Consider the following 17,749-nt stretch of genomic DNA (forward strand, 5'->3'; position numbering starts at 1 on the left):
CTATTCAGTATTTTCTTATGGATGAATAGTTTTCTTCTGCAAACATGATTCATTTATGGAAAAATGAACTTTTCATTGTTAAGTATTTTTGCAATAAGATGATAGATTTACGACAAGTTTGCAAAAAAAAAAATCATCTTGAATTAAGTTAATTTCTCTCTCTCACACAGAGTTTACTTTCATTGGCTAATTGAAATGCAATTTGGGAATTACATAATTATTTTAATATTATATTTCATTGTAAGGTAATGTAATGTAATAATATAATATTACTTATGGATACATGATAATAATATATGGATAGGATAGTATATTTTGTATTTTTTTTAATACTATAATCATATATATTTTGTTAAGCTGGTGTCAAGAATTATTTTATTTATACCTCTTTACCTAATTAATGTTATTTTAAATAATAATAATTTTCTAAATTTACATTTTGTGCATTGTTAAATTAAATTTAAATTAATATAAATAAAATTTTCAATTTTATTTAGTCATATGAAGATGTTGTAGCAAGATTAGAACCTGTTATAATGGTAAGTGTTATTTTTTTATTTTTTAAATTAATTAGAAAAATATAACATGAGTATTATTCTTAACAGCTTAATTAAATTTTATCTGAGAAAGGATCAAAAATTTTCATTCAGTAATTATCATTTATTAAAATACTATTAAAATATAATAGTGTTTTGCTAATCTTTAAAATTTAATGGATTGTGAATAGAGAATAATAATTTGAGTTTATAGTATTGATTGCAAATTTGTCCCTTTTTAGTGATTGTAATGAAGATAATGTTAAAGGAATATAAATAGGGCTTCCTGAGACCTCCTTTACACAGCCGATTTAGTTTTAATAGCATAGAATGAGAGGAAACTAAGAAAAGTTAATGAAATAGAAAGGAACTCCAGATGAAAAAATTAATATTGAAAGTATTAATTGTTAAACTTTTTAGTAATGAATGCAAATTTTAAGTATTAAAAACTGGAAAATGGCCCTATTATAAGGTCTAGGTAGAATTTCAGTTAGTGTAACAATAAAGAGTGGCTATATAAAAGGTACAGTTTACTAGAAGGAAGCTTGTTTAAAACTGGCTCTATATGTTTTTTGTAAATCCTGTCTAGGTGTAACTTATGTTACTCAGTCCAAAAAATTTAAGAATTAATGACCATAATGATAGAAATCTATAAAAATGCAAAAGATGTTAACTGTTTTGATTATTATCTATAATTCTGTTTGTTGCCACAGCAACAATTTCAAATAATTAGAATATAAGAATTCTGTTATCAGTTTTAATAAAGTTGTACTTTAATAAATGCTATGGAATACTATTGCTTTCCATTATCAGTTTTCCATTGAGCAATGAACGAAATAAACAATGAAAGAAATAGACCATCAAAAAACAATTGCTGACAAATGGTTTTAAAATTGAGAAAAATCAAAGCATTTCATAGCAAATGAGATACAAATTTTCGAAAGTACAATGCATGGAGTGTTAAGTATTGTAAGACTGCCCATTTCTCAAAAGCCAGGTGCAGTGAAAAATATAGTGCTTGCAATTTACAACTTGACGAGAAGATAATCAGTCATTTCTAAAAATTGCAGTATGTTAGTGGAAGATGTTGCAAAAAATAAATGTGAAACTAATGAGCAATTATTTGTTGTGATATTGTCACAATGCTGGGCTGCAATTTTTAATCGTATTTTTAATTTATTTCATTTAAATATATGCTCTCCACCTCAATTAGTACTGTAGTGTCTTGCCTCTGTACCGGTACATCATACTTTTTTGTTAGCAGTTGAGTCATGTTGGATATATATTAACTGCTTTCAGGGGAAAGTTCTGAATTGAAATAACGTGACTTCCAGTTTGTGTCAGAAGTTTGTGTATAGTTAATCAGAGCTTCCTGCCCTTAAGGTTTCCATATCTGGTCTTGCCTTCGTTTATCTAACTCTGTTCTCAAGATTAAGGAAAGACAGACAAGACAGTGGAAATTTATAGGTTTACAATTTTTTCAAATTTCAGCCCAATCAAACAATCATTCAAAGGGCTAAGCAGTATGCAAATATGAAATCATATAAAAAACAAAAAATACCCAAAGTTACTGAAAAATGAAAGATAGTATTGGGTTGTTCGGAAAGTAATTTCGTTTTTTCCATAGAAAAACAAACGCAATATTCTTATAATAAATAAATATTTTATTGAATTATATATTGGCCATTTTGGTCAAATACCTGTTGTCATTGTTTCTGGTAGTAGCATGATTTCACATTCATAAGAGTTTTGATCGTTGTTTACAAAAAACTGATCCAAGTGATTTTTGACATTGTCATTTCAAGTAAATGTCTTACAGTTAAAAAAAATTTGTATAGACCGGAACAAGTAATAATCTGAGTGTGCCCGATCTGGCGAATACGGTTGGTAGTGATAACACATCCCATCTAAGCTATAACAGTTTCTGACGAGTTACCAAACTTGTATGAAATTTGGCATTATCTTGGTAAAACACTACACTTTGTTTGTTGATCAATTCTGGGCTTTTCTGTTTGATGATATTACTCAATTTGTTTACTCGACAGCAGTACACTTTCGAATCAATTGTTAAATTGTCTGGTAAAAGCTCAAAAACAAATTTCTTTAAAATCCCACCATAGACAGCATCTCTTGTTAATAACATGTGGAACCCATATATCGAGCTTTGAAACGAAACCAATTCGTTTTAAGTAATAATAAATGGTTCAATTTAACAGATTTAATCTCTTAGCGATTTCACGTGTTGTTATACGGCAGATTGCTTCAATCGATACCTTTATTTTGTTTTCGTTGGCTTCAAATGGCCATCCAGAATGTGGTGTATCTTCGATATTAAAATTGCCAGAACACAATTTTGTAAACCAGTTTTGGCACTGTCTTTCTCTCAACACATCTTCTCCAAACATGTACCACAATTTTTTTCGTGTTTGAACAGCATTTTGATTTTTTAGTTATAAAAAAGCAAAATATGCCGAAAATGATTCTTTCGATTTTCCAAATTTGATGGGTAACCGAAAAAAAAACAATTGTACAGAATCAAACAAAATTTTTTACAAATAAGCTTTAAAATGTCAGCTGTCAAAGTATATAATGAAAATGTGGTTTAAAATAAAATTGGCTGGTAAAAATACATCTAATTCCTCTAGTAATAAAAAAACGAATTTACTTTCCGAACAACCCAATAATTAAAATTAGAGCTCAAAAATTGTGTTCTTTAATTGGCGAGAAGAATGCTTGTGTGAAGAGTGACTTTTCAACATTTTCAGGCTCATGCTATTAAACACCATTTGAAGGAGAAATTCTTTCAGAATCTCAAACATCAATTGGTATCTAAAAGTTTGGCTCAAAATATCTGGAATGGCAAGCAATAATCAAAACATTTGTTTTGATTTTCTTTTACTAAAGGAAGAAATGAAAGAGGAGTTAAATTTTTTCCAGTCTTTGGCTTCTCTTTTGATTTTTATGGGTCTTGTTTGTTTTTTTTTCTTTTTGTTGGTCTTTTAGAATCTTATATGGTTGTTTTGGCTTTGTTTGTGAAGTTGGGAATACCCCTTTCTACATGTTATTTCCTTCTTTTATTGAGTGGATAAGTTTGATTTTCTTGTCTGCATTTGTTAACATTTGATGATTGGTACATAAAACTAATCCTTAATGACAAGTCTTTTCAAATGGGAAGGTCCAACAACATTTCTTCAATTTTCACTGTATTTTTCTGTCCATCTATCAATAGAATTTAATTTCTCCATTCTTTGGAAACCGATGTAGTCAATAGTATGTAAAGTGGATATCTTTTAATCTAAATTACTGAATTTATTTGACAATGATAATCTATCCATCTTAAAATAACTGTGTCAATTAAGCATCTTTGATTTCTTAAATGTTACATCTCTAAGCTGTGTTTTAATTTTTATTGATTTTATGACATCTGTAACAAAGAATTTCAATGTGTATGTTTGCACAGTCAGCTAACATGACTGACAATTTGTTTATGCATATAGTAGAACCCATTTAAGAAGTTTCTGCATAAGAAGTCCAGTTTCTATTGTCCTGGCCTTTATACCATAAGACGTGTGTTAAAATTTCCCACATAACAAGTTTCTACTTAACAGGTTTTCCCACATAAGAAATTTCAAAATATCAGTCCCATCAACAATATTTTACCCACTTAAGAAGTTTATGTTGGAGATAAACTATAATCTTTTTCTTCACCACAACTTTATCACTTATAAAAACAGTAAAATTTTAGTAAAATAACTCCAGATATACACCATATTGTATATCAAACACTTTCAAGTCTGAGGTGATTGCTAAATTATTGTTTTGACCATACTCCCTATCTGGTGCTGTCTATTAACTATTGACATGTCATATTGACACCAGTCATTTAATTATCTGCTGTAGTCAGTGCATCTTACTATTCTACTATGTTATACTATGGTATGTTATATTACCTTGATATTGAAATAAAATTGATTATATCGATAAAAAATTACTTTTTTACAATTCTTACTTAAGAGGTTTTCCTACATAAGAATTTTATTTTTTAGAAGGGACCCTTCAAAACCTTCTTAATGGGGTTCTACTGTATATATTAATCTGCTGTCAGCTAATAATAAAGATTACTTGAATATCATGTATAATTTTTAGATAATTTGAAATATAGATTTTAATAAAAATCAAATTTTTGTTTATTAATTTTAAAATAATTGAAGTTATTAAATCTAACTATATTTTAATAGGAACTTGAAAGACAAGAAAATGTATTAGTTGTTGCTCATCAAGCTATATTAAGATGTCTTCTTGCATATTTCTTAGATAAAAATGCAGGTAAATTTTACTTTATTTTAACAAAATAATAAAACGTAATCGTAGATTTTATTAGTATATTAATATATCAAAAAAAATCTTTCTGTGAAACAAAAGAAATGCATGTTAATGAGTCATTTTTACTTTAAATTAATTCAATTTTTAAAATATAAATATTATTTTTAAATAAATATATATTTTAAACATTTAAAATAAAAAGAGATCAAGTAACCCACCATAATATTCTGATAACTTTCTTTTTAACAATACAGAAGAAATTCCACATGTGGAAGTGCCTGTCCATACAGTAGTCAAGTTGACTCCTGTTGGTCATGGTTGTCATGTTGAAAAAATCAAAATCTCCATAGATGGTGGTGATGGTGATTGGTCAACAGCAAAAATAAATAATTATATATAGATCTATACAGTTTAAATTAGAGTAGTAATTCTTTTTATTATATATTTTTTAATATTTTATTTATTAAAATCATTAGTTGTATAATATATTTTCTTATATTACAAATTCTATAAGATAGTGCATACAAAATAAATGTATATATTTAATTTAATAATACAATATAGATTCAATAATTAAAATATAATATGGAATGTATATAAAATATATTCTCTTTTACAAATCAGCATTTTTATTATTTTATCTGATTATTATATAATTAGTTAAAATAATACCTTAATAGTAATTTTATTTCAATGTTATTTATGTATTTATTTTAAATATTGCCATATTTTATATTCCCTATTTTCAAAATTAATATTACCAATTTAATAAAATATGAACACATTAAAATATGAGATTTACAAACTATGCTATAATTAACTTTAAAAAAATCACATTTTCTGACTTCCATTTTGCTTATTACAAAATTAATATTAAAAATGAAGATTAGCTTCATAACAGCAATAATTTTTAAATTTATTTTCTTAAATTTAATTTATTACGTATTAGAGTAAATGATATTTCTCTAATATTTCTATTTCTTTAATGTACTCATTCTAATTGATTAGTAACTAGCATTTGTGTAAAAATTGCACATTATATTTTCTTCATTTATTTTGCTAAATGTTGATAATTTGTGCTAAAATTAATTTTTATTTATGAATACAAATTTTTGAAAGTTTCATTAGGATTAACATTTAATACTTTGTTTGAATTTTTTTTTACACACAAATTTTGTTCTCATGTGGTAAAAATTCATTTAATTACAATGAAATTCTATTTTAACTGAATTAAAGTTTTAAAAGTGCTTGTTATAAATTTTCTTCTTCCATAAAGTCCACTAGTCATTTGAAAATATGCAAAATGTATTTTTAGGAACCATATAAAGATGGAAAAACTAATTTATATAAGTCTAGTAAAGTATTTTTTGTGTTAAGATCCCTGAAAAATTTTTCAAAATAGAGATGGCAAATTATGAAAGTAGCTAGCTTATATATTTAATTAATTTCATAATACTAAATAAGCTCAAACATAAGTGAAAAATGTATTTATCAATATAAGATAATATGGATTAATAACTAATATTCAATACAATTTTTGATAAATATTTGAAGCTTACGTAAAAACTTTGATATCTTAAATGTAGTATTGATGGGAAAATGGTTCTTTGCATTAGTATTTCTACATTCTTATCTTAATTTGTTAAGTTGTTATTTTAGATTATAGTAGTATTTTTGTTTACAAATGAAGTGGTAATTAAACTAATGCATTTTATTTATTTTTACAATTCCTCGTTTTAAATATATTCCAATTTAAGTCAAAATACAGTATACTCCTGATTATCTGGGATAATTATCCAGTAATGGAGACAAGGATAACATGAAAACATGGATAATCTTACTAGATTTTTCTTTCATTTAGTTTTTAATTTATATAATTAATTAATTAATAAGCTTTAGATGTGATCAGAGTTGAATAAAATGTTTGATGTAAACAGGAAATTTAGAAAAATTTATTGAACTAGCATATCACAATTCACAATCAATTTCTTGTAACTATCAACTGAGAATGACATGTTACTAGCTAGATATCATCATAAAATGTCATTAATTTTGGGATATTAATGATTTATTTGATAAGGAAATGATTCAAAATATTTTCTTCAAATAGTTTTACAACTTATTTTATGAAAAAAAGGTATAGTGTTCACATAAGTAAAGCTCATATTGTTCAAGAATCAACTGCATTTACTGTACTTGTTATGCCATTTAATTTATGCCATAATGTTTTGGAAGTAGTTCTGATACTCAATGTACCATTTTAAATAGCAAGAGTTAACAACACAGATTTAAAAAAAATTTTAATGTTAATATTTGTATTCCTGATATAAATTTTTATTGTGACATAAGTATGCACAAATAATCTGCACAAGGATAATCAAGAGTATACTGTAATAGTTTCAACAAGTCAAAAAATATAACTCAACTTGTAATAATAATCTAGATTAGTCTTGTAAAAGTTAAATATATATATAAAGAGAATGACTTTTTTAAAAATTCCGTATTAACATGAAATTAATGCATGAAATTTTTATGATCTAAAGATATTTATATTTTGAATAAATTCTTTGTTTTTAATTCTGTTATAAAATTTTAAGATAAGTTAATATGCATTTTTAACAATAAGATTCTAAATTTGGTATGTTGATATTGTTATGTTAGAATCTCCTTTTACTTACTTATATGAAATTTTTTGATTCAGTTGGATAAATACTTCTTATAAGTATTTCTTATATTCCACAATTTTGGATTAATATTTTTTGATACAAAATATTCTGTTTTCACTAATTGTTTGAATAAAGTGAGAACTTATACTATATATGTCTTAGTTAATGTTATTGAAGGAGATTTTCTATTAATTTATATATTACAATATTCTTAAGAATATATGTATTAAAAGTTTAATTAAACATATATGAACTTTTATATTATTTAATGTGAAGCAATCAGTAGTAATTAATATAGCAATGAAATAGTGTAGATAAAATAGTGGAAGCACATATATGACCATCAACAGCTTGTATAGAGCAGGTCTCCCTTTTCTTTTAAACAAATGAAATATGTAGAATGCTTCTTTATTAATAAAAAGCGGTCTTAAATATTTTATTTTTTGTTAGTAAAAATAACGTTAATTCATAGAGATAGAAAGTACTACGGCTTCCTAAGTTTTCTCTAGGCCAATGGGAAAATTCTCAGCTCTTTTCCCACTTGACAACCCTGAATATCTGTTATATTTTTTATTAGCAAAGTTCATACTTTTAATCATTTTTAAATCTTATCCATATTTCACATATCTAATATATATGTCTTAATAGTAGTATTGAAATATTGTGTAAATTAGATGTAATTTCTTTAATGGTGTAAATAAAAGTTCATATTTTATCAATCAATTTACAAAACACATAATCATAGATTTCAATAGAATTTTAGTGAGATTTTAGTGAAAAATAGAAAATATTATATACATATGTATGTATATATAAATATCAGTTTCTTTCATTCATCATTTTTCATTTGTCTTTTTTTATTTCAACTCCTTAATTAATTCTTATAATAAAAAAAAAGAAACATCAGTTCATTATTAAGAATTTAGATAAGAAAAATTAAAGATTTAATAACTCCATTGGTCCTTGCTTCAGTCTGATCTGATGCCATTTGATAGAAATAACGAAAGCTTGGTTGTTGGAAGTTCTTTTTCTTAGAAGACTGAAAAGTTTTAAGTTATTTATTAGTAAATATCAAAGAATAAAAACTTTTTTTAGTGCAAAACTAATTTAGTTCTACCTACTTCAAATTTTGTTATAACATTTTAAGTTAAGATACTATGCATTTTTAACAACAATATTTCTATTTTGATAATAAGTTGTTATCATTGAATCTTCTCTTAATTCTAACATAAAATTAGTTAGTGTATTTACAATATATATTGCACAATTTTAAAATAATGTTTTTTGATACAAAATATTTTATTCCAAAGGCTGTTTTAAAATGCTTTGATAATAAATAAGAAAATTAAGAATACTTTTAAGATTTTTAAGATATAAAACACATGCCAAATTAGTTAATTTAAATAACTAAAGAAATTAGTAATCAGTTATTTACACTTAATTTAAATTCTTTTGAATTCTGTTTTTAAGCTTTTAATAATAATTTAATTAAATAAATTTTTATGATTTATAATTAAAAGATGTAGATTTAAGGTTTTTTTTTTAAATTTAAATCATTCTTAACAATTACTTAATATTCACAAGTTGTTATTTTATTTATTATATTTAAATATGAACTTTGATTATAAATAATATTAAAAAATATTATATTTTTGATATTACTTATAATCAGGCATCATAATTGAATGATGGAAATAGTTTATCTGAAAGTTATCTGAATAGTTTTTGAATTAATTTATTCTGAGAAAGTGAATTTTAATAATTTGAGAATAATTATGTATTACAATGGAGTCATATACCAATTTAAAATATGTAATTTAGTTACTGATTTACTGTTCTCTTATATCTAGAAAAAATAAAAAGATTGTTAGTTTTACATATATGACAATAAATATAAATTTATTGTCATTGTCGTCGTCATCATATCACATAAGCTAACCTGCACTAACTGCAAAATCAAATATTTAAAAAATATTTGCTTTTACAACTCACTCATTTACATCATTCATAATCATTGTTTTGAATAGTCAAAGAGTGTAATGAAAATAAATTTTACTCCATTAGTTGCATTTAAATATTTTTAATTGTTGTGAACTGTAAATCAAATTAAGATAGTTTAATAAACACTGTGTTGATTCAGTTTAGTTCTATCCTTTGATAATTTTACTTTGAATTAAAGCTGCCTAGAATTAATCATATATTATTTAGTTAGAATTGTATCTATAATTTAAATCTATGCTTCAAAAAAAAAATAAAATGTATGAAATTTTATTAAGATTTGTAAATATTAATTGACATGTAGAAATTCCATTTTATATATTGAATAAAATTTAATAGATTAACTTATTAATAATAATCCTATTTTTACTAGAGTGATGTCATTTTAGTATCTGAATTAATTTATTCAGAGAAATTTTTTATAGTTTGATTTCTGATTAATCTTAGATGAGCTGTAGAGAGATATTTTTAATTAAACTAATTTAATTGAAGGAAATTTTTTGAAAATAAAAGTAATAATTTAAAAGGTCACAGCATCTTTTATGATAATGAATCTGAAGTACTTCACACAAGATCATTTTGCAGCATGAAAGTCTCTAGATAACTTTAAATTCACAATTAAAAAAAAAATTTAGTTTTAATCCAAATAAGAATGCAAATAATAAACTTACACAAACAAAAAAAAAAAGTTAAGATTTCTTTTAAAAGATTTTGCAGTATGTATTTTCTGTAGAAAGAAAAATAGTTCACAGATTATGTAAACTGATTATATACATAATCATAATTACAGTATATCATTTATATTATTGATATTTAAAAACTATTTATTACGAAATAAATATCATTCTTTCTCTCTCTCTAAGTTATAATTCATATTTATGATATATATATATATAATTTAGAACAGTGTTTCTCGAATTATGGGTTGTGAGGTTGTGACCCAATATTGGGTCATGTTAAAATTTTAATGAGTTGCAAAATGATAATACCTTCCACAGAAATACTGTGCAATACTTGTATTACTGAAATATTCTCTAAGAACTAAGAACAATAGAGAACGTTTTCTCTCAAATTATTATTGTCATTTAGTAATAAAACTAAGATTATAGAATGTGTGTATATGAAATTGATTTTTCTTTTCTATTTTAAATAACATCAAAATAGATATTTTACATAAGGTCATAGTCATAAAGCTATTTAAGTTGCAATGGCTTTGAAAATATTTCCTTGTTTATTCAAACTTTTAGGTTTATTGTCACATATAAAAAATAACTAATGGATGAATTTTGGCACACGTGGACCATTAAATACTGTTTTTTTTTTTTTTTTTTTTGTTTATGTATATATACAAAATGAAATTTACAAAATCGTCTTAGAATCCAAAAAAATATCCTTTTAAGAAAGGGTTTATTAAGTTTATAAATAGGCTTGTTATATTTTTAAAGTAAAATAGACTCCTGAATAATTTTGAAACAGTTTGTTTTATTTACGATCATCAGGCATTTTTTTTAATAGTTAAATTTCAATAATAAAAACTGAAATAGAAGTAAGTTATTTCTTACAAATTGAAATTGGCTTGAACCGCCCTTAGTAGAAATGTTACTCGGATGTTACGTTTCACATGTAGAAGTTATCATCAATAATGCATAATCTTATTTTATTATATAATTTACAGTAACTCCAGTTTACCAGATTTTTTAAAAATTTTATATTATAAACATTTGGCTTGCGGAAACATTTGCCATTTCAAACAAATGATGGCTCGTGTGAGTAAAAAGCTTGAGAAATGCTGATTTAGAACATAAAATACATAGAAGAGATTATGTATTTTATTTTAATAACACAAAAATGTTTGATGATTTTAGTTTCCATTATTAAAAAGAGTACTTGTTACGCACATTATTAATAAATATCAGGTTGTATACTGGTACATGCTTAGCATCTATTTTACATATTAAACAAACATCAAATTACATCCATATATATGACAGTAAATAACAATTAATGAGCTTTTATTGAGTCTTTTCTTAAATAATTGGAATTTTAGTAGTTTTATGTATGATTGATTTTATTGTGATAAAATTAAAATTATTTATTCTTATAAGTGATATGAAAAGACACATAGATATACCTAATTTTAATTATTTTCTGAAATTATTGTTATTTTAAGATGAATTAGTTGTGATAAATCAAAAGAATATTTTGATATTGCTTGATAGAATATTAATGTATAACTGTGCATTAATTAATTATCAAATGTAATTATGATTACTTTCCTAGAAAATATTTGACTTATATTTACTTAAATATGATTTCTTTAAATCATTTATAAGCAATGTATATAATTATTAATTAGATTGATATAATTTTATTTATAGTAAGAAATGTAGATAAATGGCAAATTTAACTTACTTACCATAATTGTTATGGAGAAATAGAGTAGCATTACTGTTATTAACTCCATCACAGCATGAATTAATGTAATTAAAAAATAAAATCTTCCAAGAGCTGGCAATTAAGTTTTAAGACTATGAGAAACTAAAGAAATGTATGTTAAAGTTCTTAATATTGTTTAAAGTAATAATTTTTGCAGAAGCTATACAGAGCTACACTCTCTTGTATATTTATTGGAAAAATCTTTTAAGTGCATTTAAATTTTAATAAAAAATGGCCAGGATGATAAATATATTTTAAAAACTCACAAAATAATTGAAGAATATGAAAAAAAGTCTTTACATTTTATCCTGGTCACTTTTTTTTATTATTTATTAATATATTTTTATATTGGGTTGGCCTTATTGATAAGTTCTAGCGTTTTTTTTTTTAAGTTTAGGTTTCCACAAAAATAAACAAGAAATTATGTATTCTCAAATCAAATCAATCAATAATGTATTCTCCGTTGTTGTTTACAACTTCTTCCCAATGTTCAACAAGCTGTTCAATGCCTAGACAGTAGAAATCCCCTGGTTTTGACTCGAAGAAATTGTCCAGCCAAGCCTTCGGTTCCATGTCATTATTGAACAAAATGCCATGCAATGCATTCGAGAGAGATCAGAACAGATGAAAATCCAAAGGTGCCAAGTTGGGAGAATATGGAGGATGTGGCAGCACTTCCCAGCCAAGTATTCGAATGGCTTCCTTGGTCATATTGGCAATGTGAGGACAGGTGTTGTCGTGTTGCAGAAGAGTGCCATGTCGCCGATCAGGCCGTTTTTGCTGGATAGCGTTGTTGAGTTGCTGCATTTGTTGGACTTAAAGTTCTGCATTCACTGTTTGGTTTTGAGCAAGCAATTCATAGTGGATCATGCTTTCCTAGTCCCACCATACGCACAACATCGTTTTGCATGGGTGAAAATCTTTTTTTCCTCACAGTGTCGTCTGTTTGTTGGTGCTAAGCAATTCTTTGTGCTGTTTCAATTGATGTACAGGCACCATTTTTCGTTGCCGGTAACAATTCAGTAGAGGAATTGCTGCTTGTGTCCATAAGTTGACCAATGACAGGCAAGCAAACCGGTGGAGATTGTGACTTGTTGATTTTTGTTGTTGTTGTTCAAAGCATATGGAACCCATGCGCCCAACTTTTGAACCTTTCTCATTGAGTGAAGGTGACACTCTATGGTTCTGTGGGAGCATTCCATTATCTCTGCCAATTCTCTCATCATTTGGCTTGGATCTTCATGAATAAGTTGATTCAGTCACTCCTCATTGAACTTAACGGAGTGCCCGGTGCAATGCATGTCTTTGAGGTCAAAATTGCCATCTTTGAATCACTTAAACCAATTTTGAGCCATCCTAAGAGGCATCGCTTTTTTGCCATACACTTCACAAATCTCTCAAGCAGCTATTGTGGCTTTGGCACTTTGATTAAACGCAAAAAGCAGAAGGTGTCAAAAATGCTTTTTTTTTTTTGTCGACTTGACACTCCATTTTATTGACCTGAAAAGAACAAAAAGTATATCAGCATAAAAAAACTAAACACACTATTTTGTAGAGCACATAATTCTCTATCGAATAACATAAAACGCATTACCAGGACCTATGGGCCAACCCAATAATTTTGCCACCACCAGATGTTTCTTAATGTTTTACACATTGAAGTAGATGAGAGCCTCCCATTAAAGGTCAATCTACCGTATGACTTATGTTCCCAAGATGTGACAAGGACAAAAATGTCCTTGTCACATCGACATTTTTGTATTTTTCAATTGTTTTGTGAATTTTTAAAATAATTTAAATCTATTACTCAAATTCATTTTTTGCATTACATTTAATGCTATTTGAATACTCAATCATAATTTTTATCAGCATTGAGTTTTCAGGAACAGGAAATACTGTAGGAACAGAAGAAAATTTAACATTTTGCTTCCCTATTAGGCTATGACTTATCTCTCTTCCCTCTTAGTACTGTGTTTTAATAACGTTTTTAAAAATTTAAATTAAACATCCCATTTAAATACCTGTAAGAATTTTTATGAGAAAACAACTTGTATTTTAAAAAGTGCCATTCCAAGATTTGTCACCCTAGGTTTCAGTCTACTCGGTTCTTTGAGAGATGTAGCCTCTGTGTAGGAAATAAATCAAGAATAAACCAAAAACAATTGCTCAATCCTGTATTTTGTTAAAAACTTTTTAGTAATTACTACACACGAGTTTCTTTATTATAATACAACAGGAACAGCTCTGACTTTTCTGAAAAAGAGACTTTATTCAATAAATTCTCTATCAAGCATTTACTTTATCGTTAGATTTCATTTGAATTTTTATCAAATTACAACAGAATTAATATTAATTTTTTGTTTCATTATTATGAACAATGACAATAATTTGCCTAATACAAATCTCTAATGTGATACATATGAATGTCAAACAATACACGAGAGACTGTAGAGAGGAATGTTCAGATTGGTTGGATATTTCAAATTTTGTTTTCATGTATCTTTACAAACTCACGAATGATTTAGTCATGAAACTTAATTGCCAAATCTTATCTTATGTACACACTTAAATTAAAACTTTTTAAAACTGCACGAATAAAAACAAGTACAAATATTAAATGTATAAAAATATTCTAAAGTTCAAAACCTCTTCCTATATTAATAAAGTTTAGAAATTTGAATTTAATAAAATATATACATATATTTTTAAAATTTATCTTTAAATAATACTTTTAAAGATATAATTTATTTATTATTATGATTTATATTGAATTATATATATTAGGCATCAGCAACCTATCCTAAACTTGTGAATTTTTAATTTTATATTTAAATAGAAAAACTCATTCAGATAAATAAATTAATGCATGAACTATAATAGCTCAGTTTCTTAAGTTTTTAAATTAATATTGTGTTTAACTGTAATGTAATTTAACTTTTTGCAATTATTGATCTTAGTAATATTTATTCTCTAGTAATCTGAAGCATTCTTTCATCCAGTATGTTACATTCATTAAATTAAATTCATTTTTTGACATATAGAACATACAAATCAGATTATTTTAAAACAGACAGTAGGATGTCTTATACATAAGAATATAATATAAATTCTTATCAGATTTCTCTTTCAGTTGCTGCTAAAATTAAACATATAATACATAACAAAAGTATGTTAGAATTTTATTGAGTTTGATATGCTTAGTTTAATATGTAAAATATTACATCTTGAGAATATTTTATAAATAATAATCTACAACAATGCAATTGTGTCTTTCCAATCAGTTTATTACAAATAGTTGAAACAGTTCTTTAACGATAGTCCAGACAATTTCATTTCTTGAAACTACGTACTCACGTATAGAAATAAACGAATAAGTAGTTTCAAGAATTGACTTGATACTCCTTTTGTTAAAGAAGAAAAAATAATTTAATTCCTAATTTACTGATGAATTGATATAAATTTCTAGATTAAATTATCTTAAGTAATAAACATTTCGAAATTAATTTTACCTTATTCAGGTGAACAAAAACATTCTTAAACTGCAAAGTTATTAATTTTTCAAAATACAAAATAACAAAAAAATACATCATAGTCATACAATCTTGTACTGAATGGTACATGTTTATTGAACACTTTAGTAACATGTAAGAATTGATCAATAGGAATAAAACATTGTTTTAAAACTTCATTTCTGTATTCAAAAATATTCATATTATTAAAATTTATTCATTATACCTACAAAATTTCAGTTCTCAGCTGTAAAAAGTGAAAGGAGACAATATTAATTTTTAACAATTGTATTTTTGTATTACTACTTTTCCGATGAAAATTTTTACTTTTACGACGTGTAGTATTAAACTAAAATCAAGTAATTTTGTAAATTTTAATCAATTTAGAAGTTTAAATACTAATAATAATCTATTATAATTTTATAAAAATAAAATATGTTTTAAATTAAGAAGGTTGCTTTTGCCAAATATATTTTAATTAATAATTAAAATCTATCAATAAATGTATATAATATTTTGTTATTGTAATACGCTTTTAGAATTTTAGCAATAACAATGTACAGAAGGTAGATTTTAAACTATCGATACGATCGTATCTTGCAGAAGCATTTATTTTGAATAGTTTGTTTAATCTATATATTGATATATATGTAATTTTTGGACTTCACGTCTATTCATTTCTGTTTATAGAAGTTAAAATGGAAGAATATCTCTAAACTTATTTATTTTATTGTAATAGTTGCTATATATGATTAACAATTAAATTCTATAAAGAAATCTTTTGTAAATAGAATCTTATTATGTAAACAATTAGTTGTTAATGTTACATAAAATGTCAATATCTTATATGTAATTTAGCACAAGTTATGAAGTGTTTGTAACAGTAGACATATTTTAAATCTTTTATAAAGTGGTTCATAAAATTATATTTTTGTATGCTTATTATAGAACTGTAAATATTATTTGTGAATTATACACTTTAATAGAATATTAAATATTTAATTATAAAAGAAAGAAAACGATTTCTGTACTGTCACTGTCTCTGAAACATTTTATTTTTTTCCTTATTTCTCAAATAGAAAATGAAAATAATCTACATTGAATCTAAAATCTTAGAATCAATAATAGATTATTAGTGTGATACGTAGCAATTGAGATATTTAAATTTTCAATATTATACCTCTGACATATCTTTTTAATAAAATTTAAACCCTTCAAAAAACATTTAAAAAAAATTTAATAATAATATTTTATCTTAAATTCCAAAACTATGTATAGTAACAAATAAATATAACTTTTTCACCATGAAATTTATTATCATATTTAAAATATTAATAAAAACATATTGTAAAAGTATACCTTATTTTTTATTGATATCGTATACACAATTCATTTATGTTTTCTGCTAAATACGGGTATGTGCCACTTAATGATGGGGAAATGTTCTGAGAAATGTATCATTTGGGAATTCTGTCTTTAATTGTACATAGATAAATCTATAAGATACAGTCTATTAATTATATAGGTCAGCGTTTCTCAACCTGGGGGTCGCGGTGATATTAAAGGGGGGTCGTGAGACAATAATGAAATCATTTTATGAGAAGAAAATCATTTATTATAAACTTATAAACATTTTACTTACAATAAGTACACATGTAAAGAAAAGAAATTAACGTGATGGTTGCATTTGTTTTTCATTTCAAATTTTCTCCAATGTGGATCAAATTACAAAGAGCACGTACACATCAAGTTGGAACTTGTAAATTGCTCGTGTATGTACACGTCATACATGCACGTTCATACCCGTCGCTATAAACGCAGCGACATAAAATAATAGGAATAGTTGTATTACATTTTTTATACTGTCGGTATTATCTTAATGTATAGAATTAGTGCAATGTGATTATATAATATTTTAAAAAATTTATAATTATAGTCAAAATTCAATTAGTAATAGTAAGGTTTACTGTTATTATTCCTTTGGGTGGGGGTCACGAAATATTAATTTTATTTATATTTACTGTTTGGGGGTCGTGGAGCTAAGAAGGTTGAGAATCGCTGATATAGGCTATATGTAACACAATAATTCTTTATCTATATAAACATAGAAAAAGTACATATGGCTATAGATTTTTCAGCTGCATTGTATGCAGCTTGTCATTACGTAGTGCATCCTGTAATTTTTTTTAACTTTGATTTGTTTAAAATCAATTAAAACATTTATACATTCAATTATAAAAGTCATATTCTAAAAAAAAATTTTAAATTCATATTTATTTGA

At 25.1% G+C, this 17,749-nt stretch overlaps 1 protein-coding gene across 2 annotated transcripts in view; it reads left to right on the plus strand.

Annotated features, from left to right (window-relative positions):
- LOC136974898 (6-phosphofructo-2-kinase/fructose-2,6-bisphosphatase-like) overlaps positions 1-17,749 on the plus strand; it is a 67,998-nt gene that overhangs the window by 41,759 nt on the left and 8,490 nt on the right. For both annotated transcript variants that reach the window (XM_067269883.1, XM_067269884.1), the window contains exons 11-12: positions 498-539; positions 4,775-4,862. In XM_067269883.1, coding sequence (XP_067125984.1) covers positions 498-539; positions 4,775-4,862 — 130 coding nt within the window. The remainder of the gene's footprint in view (positions 1-497; positions 540-4,774; positions 4,863-17,749) is intronic.

This window comes from Centruroides vittatus, unplaced genomic scaffold (assembly GCF_030686945.1).
Source record: "Centruroides vittatus isolate TY-2023 unplaced genomic scaffold, ASM3068694v2 contig_359, whole genome shotgun sequence".
Taxonomy (NCBI): Eukaryota; Metazoa; Arthropoda; class Arachnida; order Scorpiones; family Buthidae; genus Centruroides; species Centruroides vittatus.